Genomic DNA, 14,331 nt, shown 5'->3' with positions numbered 1-14,331 from the left:
AGTGATGTAATCAAACTTAAAAAGTGCTTCCTCCTTTGTTATGATCTTCAGTGGGATGTGCGAACACAACACAAAGCAGGCACCTAAACTTTGGTCCCACAGAGGTTGAACCGGTTGGTTATAGTGGTACATGCTCACTGCAAATTGTTTGTTACTCTATTAAAACAAAAGCCCTTCGTGATGCTTGGACATTCTACTATTCATCACACAGTCATGGAGTTCCACAGGGGTCTGTGCTTGTATCAGTACTTTTTACATTATACATGCTTATACATCGTTAGGCAATTTAAATAAAATGTAGGACTGCTTTCTTTCATCTACACAGTATCTCTTAAAGCGGAAACTTTCCTATATAGGAGTGATGCTGAAAACATAGTTCTTGCTTGCATTTTTTTGTAGGCTGGACTATTAATCCAAAACAGTGGCACAAGAGCGCTGACAGGGACAAGAAAAAGAGAAAAGGTTTTTTTTATTGACTCCTTAGTGAATCCAGCATTGTATTTAAAATCCTTCTCACTTATAAAATCTTGACGAATCAGGCCCCAATCATATCTTAAAGGCCTCAAAGTACCATATTAAGAACCATGACTCAGCTATCTTGCAGTAGGCTCAGATTGCTGTGAAACTCCTTCACTACTCACGTTCCTTAACTCCCCAAGTGTTTACATATCACTGCAGCATATAATTACATTTTCGCCTTCTCTTTCCCTGTGCGTGTTTGTCCCTTTTGTCCTATGCTGTCTTTTTCTTCTTTTCTCTTTCCTCTCACCCCCAACAGGCCACTGCAGATGGCAGCCCTATACCCAAACCTGGCCCTGCCAGAAACCTTTTTCCTGTTAAAAGAGAGTCTTCCTTTACGCGTGGGGTTTTCTAGTGCTGTAAGGACCTTGCAGCATAAAGAACCTTGAGGTGACTGTTATTGTGAATTGGGGCTTTATAAAAAACTCTAAAGTGAACTGAATAGTGTTAAAAGAAAAAAAAAAGTCACAGCCATGAAAGTAAACAGATAAAAGTTCAGTAAACTTGGTTTATGTTCTTCATAATGATGCTAAAATATTTTATGGTTAAACTTGTGAAATGAGGTTAGGACATGACCTACGTACACTTAATAGTTGACATGTTACACTATTTTGATTGTCCTTTTCCACTTTGTTCTTCATATCTTTCGTGGCACAGTTTCTGCAGATCAGAGACCTGTTGTAACAAATAGTAAAGAAGCGTAAATTAACCACAGATCACACCAGGAATGCATTTTTCTAGTCATAAATGAACATATATCCTTAACTAGAAATCAAAATCCACACAAACACACATGCACACACAACAATACAGTCTTAAAAGACAAATGAGAGCAGATTGAAACATACCCCTCTGACAGCCCATTACTGCACGTTTCCTGGATGTTTTCACCTTTCTTCTCTTTTTCCTGACTGAAAATTTGTAAAAACTGTATTACTTTAATAGTTAGGCGATAATAATAAATGATGTAGGATCTTTTTATTAATAACAAGTAATAAACCACTATGAAAACACCTCACTACAAATGAAACTGGGAACTTGTAATAAAGTGATTATCAGTGTTGTTTGGCTCAGTATAACTCCTGGAAATGTTTAAGGTTAAGTTTATGTCCTGTGAGGACCATAATAGCTTTTAATTAACCCCAAAACACAAGGTTATGTATTGATTTTAAATAGCATATGTTATTGGACTCAATTATTAAATCAATGAAATATTCAAATTGTATATCATATTAATATATTTATTTTAAAAAATCTAAAGTGAAGTTATCTTAGCTCATTATTGTTTATACACACATACTATGGTCCTTTCTATGTGGAAAAAAACTTAAGAAATGTCTACATCTGTACTCGTGTGTTGCTTTTCATACTTTAAGACTTCAAACTTCTTGTCTTTGTAAGACTTCCTCCCCGTAGTTAAATAGAGGAGGACAATGTCGCAGAAGAAGGTTCCCTGTTGAAAAGAATTTTATTCACTTCTGTGATATATTAAAAAAAATGCTGTTCAATTCATTTAATAACATGTTGATTTAATTATTAATGATACTCACAGCTCCCATCACAGCCAGTCCTGAACCAATATTGACGACCAAGGGGACAATGGCAAACTTTCCAGCCTGTGGAGGAGATCAGAAACCCAAGAGATGTTTTTAAATGTGAGTTTATTACAATTTATTTTTGTTCAAAGACCAAAGACTGCAGAGCTCTTTTCAAATCATTCCTAATAACTCCTCTCCTAAGAAGATAGGATACTACTACTACTAATAATAATGGTATTTGTGGTGTTATATGTATTGCCTTTATTACATAAATTATCTTACTGTAATGCATTGACACAGTTTGTGCATTCATTCTGTCTCTGATGCCTTTTACATACCTTCCCATGTACCAGGATATGAAATCGTATGCCATAAACTTTGTATAGAGATCGAGAGCTTTCACCAGCAGCATTTTTAAAGTATCTTGCATGTCTGTTAGAGAAGAAAAGAGAATATGAACAAAAATAACCTTTAGGTAATTTAGAATAGTTATGGTCCTTTACTCCTTTCAGAAGTTGTAAAGACGTTTACGTGTCTGTGCAACATACCAACAAAGATGCTCTGCAGTGAGCCTCACCTGAAATTAAATCCTGCTGCGATGCTCTTGTTGGAGACAGTGGCATCCAGGCGAGTGAACTGGTACTCTGGATTACAGTGAGAGGTGCCTTTGTCAAGGTCACAGTCCCACTGTATCACAATGCCAATAGCACCACCCTAAAAAAACAGCCAAAACATGTTTATTCTAAGATTTTTATTTTTATACATTTATTCAAATTTGTGTACCTGTATGCATTCCACTAGTGGTGTTTTACCCGTGTTCATACTCAACTGTATAGAAAACATTGAGCAAACATTGAACAAATTTGTGTGGACCAAAAAAAAGACAACAACAAATGACATCATAAACCAATAAAACTGTTCCCTTTTCTTATAGACTCACCAACCACTTCATTAGTTACATCCTGCTAGTACCAGATCAGACCCCTTTAGTCCCTCAGGACATGAAGAACTAATTCTTCATGGCACTGAATATTCCACAGAGAGTTTGGTCCACCTGACATGATAGAACCACACTGTTGTCATCTCACCATATTCCACAGGTTCTCTGTTAGCTCTTGTGACTGGAGGCCATAGTTAAGTGAACTCTTGTCATGTTCAAAAACAGTTTGAGATCAGGTGAGTTTTGTGCTATCAGAAGATGGGTACACTATGGCTATAAAGGGGTGAAACTGCAGAAAGTCATTTTGATCATGTCTTAATTCCTAAATGCATTGACTTGCTGCATTATGACTGGCTGATTAAATATTTGTGTTAACGGTCAGTTGAACAGATGCACTAATGAATTATGAAATATGAGAAACTTTGTTCAGTGGGACACGTTTCGGTTCTCTCACAATTTCTCCCAAGAACAATGAGCAAAGGTCATGATTAATAACAGTAACTAAAAAAAAACCCTTTAAGTCAGGGATTCAATCATCATAATTATTTTGGGGTATAAACTCTGTGTGTGTTAGAAAGTAACATTTAAGGTTATATCACATTAAGGCAATCTTGAGGAAAATACAATGTAATACTAACAAGTGTGGCCATGTCCTGGAAGTTGCATCCAGCTCTTCTCGTAATGTCTCCCAGGCGAAAGATGGGGCAGTAGGGGTATTGTTTCTTATCATATCTGCATTTCTTCAAGTAGGATTGATCAGTTGTTTCAAGGATGTTGGACCTCAGAGTTAAGAAAAACACAAATTTATGGATGCGAACTCCTATTGCACACAGCAATTCCCAGCTAGTCAAAAAGTACAAGGAGATGTTGTTGTAAATGTTAAAGAGGACTTACTTTGAAAATGAGAATTTAGGAAACTGGATGAAATTCTTGACGTAGATGGTGAAGTTTTCAGCATTTTTGAGCAAAGGCTTTCTGTGAAAACAAAATGTTACGTAAATATAAATTTTTGTGAATAAATGTACAGTGGCTTGCAAAAGTATTCAGCCCCATTGAACTTTTCCACATTTTGTCACATTACAGCCACAAACATGAATCAATTTTATTGGAATTCCACGTGAAAGACCAATACAAAGTGGTGTACACGTGAGAAGTGGAACGAAAATCATACATGATTCCAAACATTTTTTACAAATAAATAACTGAAAAGTGGGGTGTGCGTAATTATTCAGCCCCCTGAGTCAATACTTTGTAGAAACACCTTTTGCTGCAATTCCAGCTGCCAGTCTTTTAGGGTATGTCTCTACCAGCTTTGCACATCTACAGACTGAAATTCTTGCCCATTCTTCTTTGCAAAACAGCTTCAGCTCAGGCAGATTAGAAGGACTGCGTTTGTGAACAGCAGTTTTCAGATCTTGCCACAGATTCTCGATTGGATTTAGATCTGGACTTTGACTGGGCCATTCGAACACATGGATATGTTTTGTTTTAAACCATTCCATTGTTGCCCTGGCTTTATGTTTAGGGTCATTGTCCTGCTGGAAGGTGAACCTCCGCCCCAGTCTCAAGTCTTTTGCAGACTCCAAGAGGTTTTCTTCCAAGATTGCCCTGTATTTGGCTCCATCCATCTTCACATCAACTCTGACCAGCTTCCCTGTCCCTGCTGAAGAGAAGCACCCCCAGAGCATGATGCTGCCACCACCATATTTGACAGTGGGGATGGTGTGTTCAGAGTGATGTGCAGTGTTAGTTTTCCGCCACACATAGCGTTTTGCATTTTGGCCAAAAGTTCCATTTGGTCTCATCTGACCAGAGCACCTTCTTCCACATGTTTGCTGTGTCCCCACATGGCTTGTGGCAAACTGCAAACGGGACTTCTTATGGTTTTCTGTTAACAATGGCTTTCTTCTTGCCACTCTTCCATAAAGGCCAACTTTGTGCAGTGCACGACTAACAGTTGTCCTATGGACAGATTCCCCCACCTGAGCTGTAGATCTCTGCAGCTCGTCCAGAGTCACCATGGGCCTCTTGGCTGCATTTCTGATCAGCGCTCTCCTTGTTCGGCCTGTGAGTTTAGGTGGACTGCCTTGTCTTGGTAGGTTTACAGTTGTGCCATACTCCTTCCATTTCTGAATGATCGCTTGAACAGTGCTCCGTGGGATGTTCAAGGCTTGGGAAAATCTTTTGTAGCCTAAGCCTGCTTTAAATTTCTCAATAACTTTATCCCTGACCTGTCTGGTGTGTTCTTTGGACTTCATGGTGTTGTTGCTCCCAATATTCTCTTAGACAACCTCTGAGGCCGTCACAGAGCAGCTGTATTTGTACTGACATTAGGTTACACACATGTGCACTCTATTTAGTCATTAGCACTCATCAGGCAATGTCTATGGGCAACTGACTGCACTCAGACCAAAGGGGGCTGAATAATTACGCACACCCCACTTTTCAGTTATTTATTTGTAAAAAATGTTTGGAATCATGTATGATTTTCGTTGCACTTCTCACGTGTACACCACTTTGTATTGGTCTTTAACGTGGAATTCCAATAAAATTGATTCATGTTTGTGGCTGTAATGTGACAAAATGTGGGAAAGTTCAAAGGGGCCGAATACTTTTGCAAGCCACTGTATAAGAAAACAATTAAAACAAATCAAAAAGTCAAACCTTCCTGTAGCAGATATAGAGGGATTGTGATTGAATTGCTAAGTGGAAAATGAACCCATCTATGATCCAGTGCTGTTTAATATGAGCTGATACAATACTATTATAAGACTGGGTCATGAACCTGAGTGTCTCAGTGTAGGACATCCTCAGTTTAGATTTACTGCCAAACCTGCTGTGCTGACCTGATAAATGACAACTACACATGATTTGCCTGAATGTTTGTGCATGTTAGTGCAGAGAGAAAGGAGGATCGGTCATTGTCCTCACTGTGGTTTGATGTCTTTTTCAGTAGGACACCAGCCAAAGATTTCACAGGTCCCATTGGAGTTTTCATTATTTCTTATGCATTTGCCGCTCATGACTCCTTTAGACAACGGACACAAAAAGACAGTTTAAATACATCTAGATGATCATGTGAAAAGATGATGCATTTGAGTTTCAGATTCAGACATGTTTCACAATACTGATTTAATATTAGGATGTTTCTTTCTCACCATGACCAGACTCCACCATCTTTCCCTTTTTACAGTCCTTGTTAACACTGCAGCGAGCATTAGCCACTTTGTAGCTCTGAGAACAAAAAATGATAAATAAAAATGTAAATGTAAGTCAAAAATAAGAGATACAAAGTCAGAATTTACAAATATAACACAAAAAGTAAATTTCAGTATATTTAAAGCAGTCAGAACTTGTTAGTATCCAAGAATATCTTAATATAAAATAGAAGATTTCTGTATTCTAGCAACATGGTGAATATGAAAGTCAAATGAAGTTAAGGGTGTTAAATGGATGCATGTCTGTGCTTTTTTTTATGATAGATTTCTATTTTACTAGAACTTGACCGTTAAAAATGGCACATGCTGCATGATACCAAAAGGCTCCCCTGCAAGCGTGAGATAAGAGCAAATTTTTATGGCTGTTTGTTTGGCTCTTTTTAGCCGATGACTATCATTCAGGCAACCAAGAGAGTCTTTTGGGTTTACATACTGTATATTGTGAGCTAAAATAAATCATGAATAGTGACACACACACACAAACACACTCATATGATGATGATGGAGGTGACAAAATGGGTTAAGAGGTGTGAGGAAAAAACTTCTCTGCTACCGTGCAAGCAAAATGTTACCATGCAGGAGAGGAATTACAGGTCAGCCACAAACCAATGTGCATAAGTTTAAACACATCACGCCGTTGTCAGGTGGGCCATGAAGCACTGGAGGAAGCCTCCACAGTCTGTTATATTCACATGCAGAGTGATAAAGTAGTTTCATAAAATATCATTCTTCCACATTCTGGCACTTTATGATGTTACTTATCTCATGTAATCACTTATTGAGAGTTTTGAGGTTTTTCCCTGTAAGTAAATGACAAAATGAAACAAATCCCTAAATAAATAGTGGACACTCTCTTTACAGTTAACATCATTTACGTGCAACACGGTATGACACACTCTATCTGACCCGTACTTGCAAGAGGAAACTGTCTGTGGTGTGGTGCATGCTAGAAAAATTGGGCTGGCACGTGAAAGGTTAAAGTGAAAGTGAAATCAACAGGAGAGGCAATATTTCTGTTGTCAGTAAAACAAGGGCACGTTAGAAAAATTGTTTTATTTGATGGCAAATGTTTCTTTGGGCCAGAGTCTGTAAAATGACCTGCAATTACAACTGAGACAACGACCTGATCATCACCGCTGCCATTCATCAAATCTGAAAACAATGAAAACACCTCTTAGCGTGCCGTTTCATATAGTTAAAGTTAGAAATACCACCACTGTGGTCTATTATGCCCAGTCGGTGATTTAAAGTGAAAACAAAATGTTCTCACCTCAGCACAGTAACCCATCTTCTGGTTTGGTGTCTCTAAGAAGCTGGTTACAACAAACAGAACATCTTCACCCTGAATGACAAAAAGAAAATAACAGACAAGATGTCAAAGTCTCATCAGCAGTGCATGGCTTTAATCTAGTCTGAAATATTAAACGTGTTCTCACCTGTGGGGGGATGACATACTCCTCAGGTCCCCACACAAACAGACCAGATTCACTGGTGTTGGTCACCGCAGTTCCCTTCACTTTAGTTATGACAGAACTCTGGATGGCATCATCTATCTCCTGGTAGCCTTGCTTGACTATGAAAACCCACCTTTAAATCAAAGCAGAAATCCCCAGTGTTCTCGCAGTGCTTTGATAGAAGCTTTAGTGCAAACCTTATGAAAATGTTTTATATGCTTTAGCCTTTTTCAGCTGTCTTTTGTGGCATACGGTATGCAATTAGGAGTGATACTGCTAGTCAGTGGTATCAAAGTGGTTGGCTTGGTGGGACTCTCTAACCTTGCAAGGCCCGGAATGAAGAGTTTGGGGTTTTTTTGTTTACATTTGTATTATTATTAATTAATTAGTTCCATAAGTAAATTGCCCAAGTGAACTGGCTGTGTGACTGAACTTTGATTTCAACATATTGTGGAGGCTCAGGGCCCCTTTCACCTCTTAAAAAGAACCAAAATGGTTTAGTCTACACTGCGATTTACATTGTTCACATAGGCAGAATAAAATACTGTAGCATACAGTGGCTTGCAAAAGTATTCGGCCCCTTTGAACTTTCCCACATTTTGTCACATTACAGCCACAAACATGAATCAATTTTATTGGAATACCACGTTAAAGACCAATACAAAGTGGTGTACACGTGAGAAGTGCAACGAAAATCATACATGATTCCAAACATTTTTTACAAATAAATAACTGAAAAGTGGGGTGTGCGTAATTATTCAGCCCCCTTTGGTCTGAGTGCAGTCAGTTGCCCATAGACATTGCCTGATGAGTGCTAATGACTAAATAGAGTGCACATGTGTGTAATCTAATGTCAGTACAAATACAGCTGCTCTGTGACGGCCTCAGAGGTTGTCTAAGAGAATATTGGGAGCAACAACACCATGAAGTCCAAAGAACACACCAGACAGGTCAGGGATAAAGTTATTGAGAAATTTAAAGCAGGCTTAGGCTACAAAAAGATTTCCCAAGCCTTGAACATCCCACGGAGCACTGTTCAAGCGATCATTCAGAAATGGAAGGAGTATGGCACAACTGTAAACCTACCAAGACAAGGCAGTCCACCTAAACTCACAGGCCGAACAAGGAGAGCGCTGATCAGAAATGCAGCCAAGAGGCCCATGGTGACTCTGGACGAGCTGCAGAGATCTACAGCTCAGGTGGGGGAATCTGTCCATAGGACAACTGTTAGTCGTGCACTGCACAAAGTTGGCCTTTATGGAAGAGTGGCAAGAAGAAAGCCATTGTTAACAGAAAACCATAAGAAGTCCCGTTTGCAGTTTGCCACAAGCCATGTGGGGGACACAGCAAACATGTGGAAGAAGGTGCTCTGGTCAGATGAGACCAAAATGGAACTTTTTGGCCAAAATGCAAAACGCTATGTGTGGCGGAAAACTAACACTGCACATCACTCTGAACACACCATCCCCACTGTCAAATATGGTGGTGGCAGCATCATGCTCTGGGGGTGCTTCTCTTCAGCAGGGACAGGGAAGCTGGTCAGAGTTGATGTGAAGATGGATGGAGCCAAATACAGGGCAAACTTGGAAGAAAACCTCTTGGAGTCTGCAAAAGACTTGAGACTGGGGCGGAGGTTCACCTTCCAGCAGGACAATGACCCTAAACATAAAGCCAGGGCAACAATGGACTGGTTTAAAACAAAACATATCCATGTGTTCGAATGGCCCAGTCAAAGTCCAGATCTAAATCCAATCGAGAATCTGTGGCAAGATCTGAAAACTGCTGTTCACAAACGTTGTCCATCTAACATGCTGGAGCTGTGATGTGCAAAGCTGGTACAGACAGACCCTAAAAGACTGGCAGCTGTAATTGCAGCAAAAGGTGTTTCTACAAAGTATTGACTCAGGGGGCTGAATAATTACGCACACCCCACTTTTCAGTTATTTATTTGTAAAAAATGTTTGGAATCATGTATGATTTTCGTTCCACTTCTCACGTGTACACCACTTTGTATTGGTCTTTTATGTGGAATTCCAATAAAATTGATTCATGTTTGTGGCTGTAATGTGACAAAATGTGGAAAAGTTCAATGGGGCTGAATACTTTTGCAAGCCACTGTATTTAGCAGATAGGAGCTTATACTGAAAGCTTACAAATACTAACCTCAAGTAAAATTTGGGCTTATTGAATGTGGGACCAGTGGTTCTCAGAGGACATGCTGTGAGACAATGAGAATGTTTGGAGGACTTTCTGAACGTTTCCTGACTCTGTGCTCGCAAGGGGCACTTTAAACCACGGCCAGCTACTGCCTCTGAGATTGTAGGTATTCTCCAGGGCAATGAACTTGGTGTAGTTTAGTTATCGCTTCTCACTTTCTGCTTTATTTTGATAGTTAATTGTCCCTTGTGCTTTTCATTTAGTTTTGCTTCGCCTTCTCACATCCTCCGTGATTTAGTTCAACTGTCTCTACTTCCCCAATTGCCCTTTAGTGTTTATAGAAAATACCATCTTCCTGTCTCATCTGTCCCATCAGTCTCCTGGTTCCAGTCTGTTCCCATGCCTCAGTTTAGTTTCTTCTCTTAGGCTTCTGTTTTGCCTTTTGGACTTTTTACAACAGCCAAATAAAAGGATTGTTTTGTTGTTAACCCCTGCCTGTGTTCTGTATCTACATCACACTCAAAACAGTCCCCCAAATCAGCAAACTGTGACAATATACAAGCAGTCTGAGCGGCCCTCTTCCATGTTGACCCACATCTCTGACGCATCTTTTAAACAAATAAGTGAGCCAGCGGCTGTACACAACAATCAGTGGGTATTGTTGGGGTGGCCAGTAATGAGCAGTTCATATACCATGTTCAATGAAAATCTATGATAAAACATTTTCCATAAAGTCTGCACAGTTTGAAATCTCCCCACATTTGCAATCCTCAAAAATGATTCCTAATAAGAATTTTTAGTTGCCACTATATGATCTCACCTTGTGTCAGATCATTTGGAGAAGGACCTGCTGTTTCATTGTGTTCAGCAGTCCTCATTAACACAGTGTCACATCTGATATTAACAGCAGCTCATAGCCAAATCATTTCTTAATCACATTTGTGTGGTTTTCATATTCTTTTTTATTTGAGGTAAGACCACAGTCACAATGTGCATTAACCTAATATCTTAGCTGTGAAAGTGTAAAAGTGAGTTTGAGTAGGGGTGGTCTAACCCATTTTTCTAGATTTTCTAAGGGATAAAACAAGCATCAAAGCCTCCACTATTAATACAAACAGTTTAGAATAATCCCCCCCCCCCCCCCCCAATGAATGAGTGGGTAGCCCCCCTTTTCCTCCCACTATAACAGGGACTCTCTGATCTTTGTGCTGATAACATTAAAGGAATCCTAACAGATCAGTGGTTCAATCACTGCACATCATAAACCTAATATAATCTGACTCTGTGCATTTTCACACATCAAAACATTTAAACTCAGTTATAAAGATAATTGTTTTGTAAAAATTGTTTTGTGTAGACTTATATGCCCACTTCACTACATTCTACCCACATGACCGCTAAAGATTACTGTGTGCAGTTTTCGTCTGTCATCGATAACCCAGGAATAGGCCCCTTATGTTCCGTTTTTCGCCCCTGTTGTTTCCCAGGCAACACCTTTGAATTGTGTCGGGTAAAGCGAGACGCTGAACCACATGCCACAAGTCCGCGTAGGTTCAGGAGAAAAAAATAAACAGTGAAAGAGAAACGATCATGTGGTATTTGCTCAAACGGGTCAAGATTCTGATATTTTAAGCATTTTATTTTTAATTTTGCTTACTTACTTTTATTTTTCTGACATTTCAGAGCATTTTATTTTTAGGTCTGCTTACTTCTTTAAAGTATAAAATAAGCGTGTAACGTGCGAATAGCCTACTATTTAACACAATAAATGAACCGCTATTCTGTTTGTTACCCAAACGATATGCTACAGACAAAGCCCAAATGTTATTATATTTGTTCAGTGGCTTATTTTAAGTTAACCCATTAAGCAATAACATGTACAGTGCAGGAAATTATACGTGGTAATAATGCACTTACCCTATTATGTAACCAATGACAGATAACTGAAAAAGTCTGTGCAAAACTCCGACTGCCTTGTTTTTTGTATCAATGTATTTTTCTGTTTTGTAGTTCAGTAAGGAGTTGATCGCGAACGTGGCCATCACGCAGCTCTTAGTCTGCAGTTTGATGTCAGTGTTCACACGAAACTTGATTGTAATGGAAAGATTCGATGAGCTCTTACAGCAAACACCGCGTGGGAGGCGAAAACACACCTCATTGCAACTACCGCCAGGCGTACATTAGCCACAATATTCATTTAGGTATTACTGTTGGACTTCCTTAGTGTCAAAGGCAGAATGGAAAAGGTAAAAGAACATCAACACGCAATAATTAACTGTAAAAGCAGATTAAGCAAGGAAGTTGAAAACAGGAAAGAGTCTCCTATAAAATGCCTGATTAAAATCTGTATTTATTATTTTGTTAATCCAGTTACTTGTTTTTAAACTGCATGGCAAATAGATTTTTTTTTATTTTTTTTATTTCAATATCATATAGGCGCTGACGTTGTGTTGTTTTTAGGCGCCCCCTCCCCGCCCTCCTTTAACTGCTTTTCTGTTTATTTAATTTGTAATGTAATCGCTTATAAACCCGCTTTAATCGCCCATTAAAATATAAAAATGAAATACTTTGGATTGTAAACATTTTCCGTGATACTAGATTATAACTACAGATATTTACCGGTAGTTGGAAATTACTCACAGGTAAAGTTCAAAAATTAAAATTGCATTTAATAAAACCTGTGATTTGTTTTCATCATGACAAATCTGCCTCTGGAATACTGTTCAAAACTATTTTAACAAATCCCTGTCTTAATAATAATCAATAAAATGAGAAAAGAAATACATTTTCTAAAAAAAATCAAATCAAATCATATCACTGCATGTATGGATGTATAGCAGGCCTACTGTGAAAAAGTCATTCATGAAATAATTGTTGCACCCACAACGTCGTCATGGGCCTGGGTCTGTGACCCAGGGATCATGTGTTATTTTTGGGTTTGATGAATATTTATCAGTTTCATTTGTCTTCTGGAATGCTTTTGGTTGTGGTGTGATCTGCTCCTGGTCCCTCTCTTCCCTGTGCACGAGTTGGAGTGAGTGTGTGTGTTTGTGTGTGTGCCGTGGTATGTTGGTTTTGCTGCCACACGAGGCCTGGAAAGCCTCCCGCCTTTGAGCCAGCCACACCTGGGATTAATCCCTCACCTGTTGCCGATCTGCCTATCAAGGAGCCCTACTTAAGAGAGCAGTGGAGCGGCAGTTGGTGCGGGATAGTTACACTAGGAACACAATTAGTTCTCCAGCTCATATGATTGTGATTTCTGGTATCTCCTGTGGAATGGTTTAAGTGTTTTTGTCGGCTGGTAGATAGGACTGTACTCAGTGTGGCATCTTTTGTTTCTAGGTCAAATGCGGAAACGTGTGGAGGGAGCAGCAGACTGTGTACATAGGCACCAAGGAGGACAAAACTTCACCACATATCAAGGAGAGGAATCACAGTGTGGGAATTGGGAACACACTCTGGATTGTTGGCACTGTTTCATAGCTTTTTGTAAATAAACACACTTTTTTTCCATTCAGAACGTTCCGCATTTGGGTCCTCCTTCAACCAACCCTGACAAAGGTGGTTCCTAAAGACCTGTATGCAGAAAACTTGGTATATTTGGGTACTGTGTTCTTTAAAACAAATCTGTGGAAGCTGGACAAGTGGAGGGCAAAAGAAGAAGCGACAGGCCCAAAGAACTATCTAGATCAGCTATTCCCGGCACACTTAAAAAGCCCATGAAAATCCCATGGGGCTCACCCAATCTTAAATCTGCACTCTAAGCAAAATATACAGGAAATCAATGTATTTTCTGGAAAAGTTTATTCCAAAACCATTAACAGCACAGGCTGTTGGCTATAAACTGACAAGTCATACACAAAGTGGGAAAACCAATGTTTGACCGACCTGCCACTGGGACACAAGTGACCACTTTCTAGCCCTTGTTGGCTTGAAATAAAATATCTTCCTCTACTGTTACTGCAACATACTGCAACTTCTGCATGCATGTCCTCAAATGGAGATGACCAACGTCCTTATTACACGTTTTGCCCTGATTTTGGGTTGGTTATTACTGCTGCCCACCTGGACAACATTTGCAAAAGGCTCCGACCACACTTTGGGATTCAATCATCGAGATCAGGGGTGTCAAGCATCGAGACCAGAATCGGCCCCAGACTCCAATCTGGCCCACCAGATAGTTTTGAAAAATATGAAGGAGAGGATAAATGTTGGACTATTTACTACATTTTCCTAAGTTTTAGAGCTTTGGCTACAAATAAAGACCTTCCCCGTGGTCAGAAGAGGTCCTGTTTTTTTACAATGTATTTCCAGTACCTTCGCAGCCCACCAAGCCCAGACTCCCACAGTCAGCCCACCTTTGCAGATCTCAATGCTTATTGATAGCCCAAACCTGCTGGAGCAAGGATTGTAGCTCTCATGGTGAATGGCATAATGTAACCTAATGGTTAATATTAAGATGCCAATACTTTGTTCACATTTCTAGTTGTTATGGTTTAGTAGCG

The 14,331-nt window shown here is 39.4% G+C and overlaps 1 protein-coding gene across 1 annotated transcript; it reads right to left on the bottom strand.

Moving 5' to 3' along the window:
• Positions 1–315: 315 nt before the first annotated feature.
• LOC116334907 (P2X purinoceptor 5-like) lies at positions 316–12,050 on the bottom strand. The gene is made up of 13 exons (XM_039622300.1): positions 11,744–12,050; positions 7,652–7,802; positions 7,486–7,557; positions 6,156–6,231; positions 5,929–6,025; positions 3,892–3,972; positions 3,636–3,777; positions 2,635–2,771; positions 2,396–2,489; positions 2,070–2,135; positions 1,890–1,972; positions 1,368–1,430; positions 316–1,194 (listed from the first exon to the last, which is right to left on the bottom strand). The coding sequence occupies exons 1-13, from the start codon at positions 11,866–11,868 to the stop codon at positions 1,065–1,067; spliced, it is 1,317 nt and encodes a 438-aa protein (XP_039478234.1). The 5' UTR covers positions 11,869–12,050; the 3' UTR covers positions 316–1,064.
• Between the last annotated feature and the right edge of the window lie 2,281 nt (positions 12,051–14,331).

Source organism: Oreochromis aureus, linkage group 14, assembly GCF_013358895.1.
Source record: "Oreochromis aureus strain Israel breed Guangdong linkage group 14, ZZ_aureus, whole genome shotgun sequence".
Taxonomy (NCBI): domain Eukaryota; kingdom Metazoa; phylum Chordata; class Actinopteri; order Cichliformes; family Cichlidae; genus Oreochromis; species Oreochromis aureus.
This window is presented reverse-complemented; position numbering and strand designations above follow the sequence as displayed.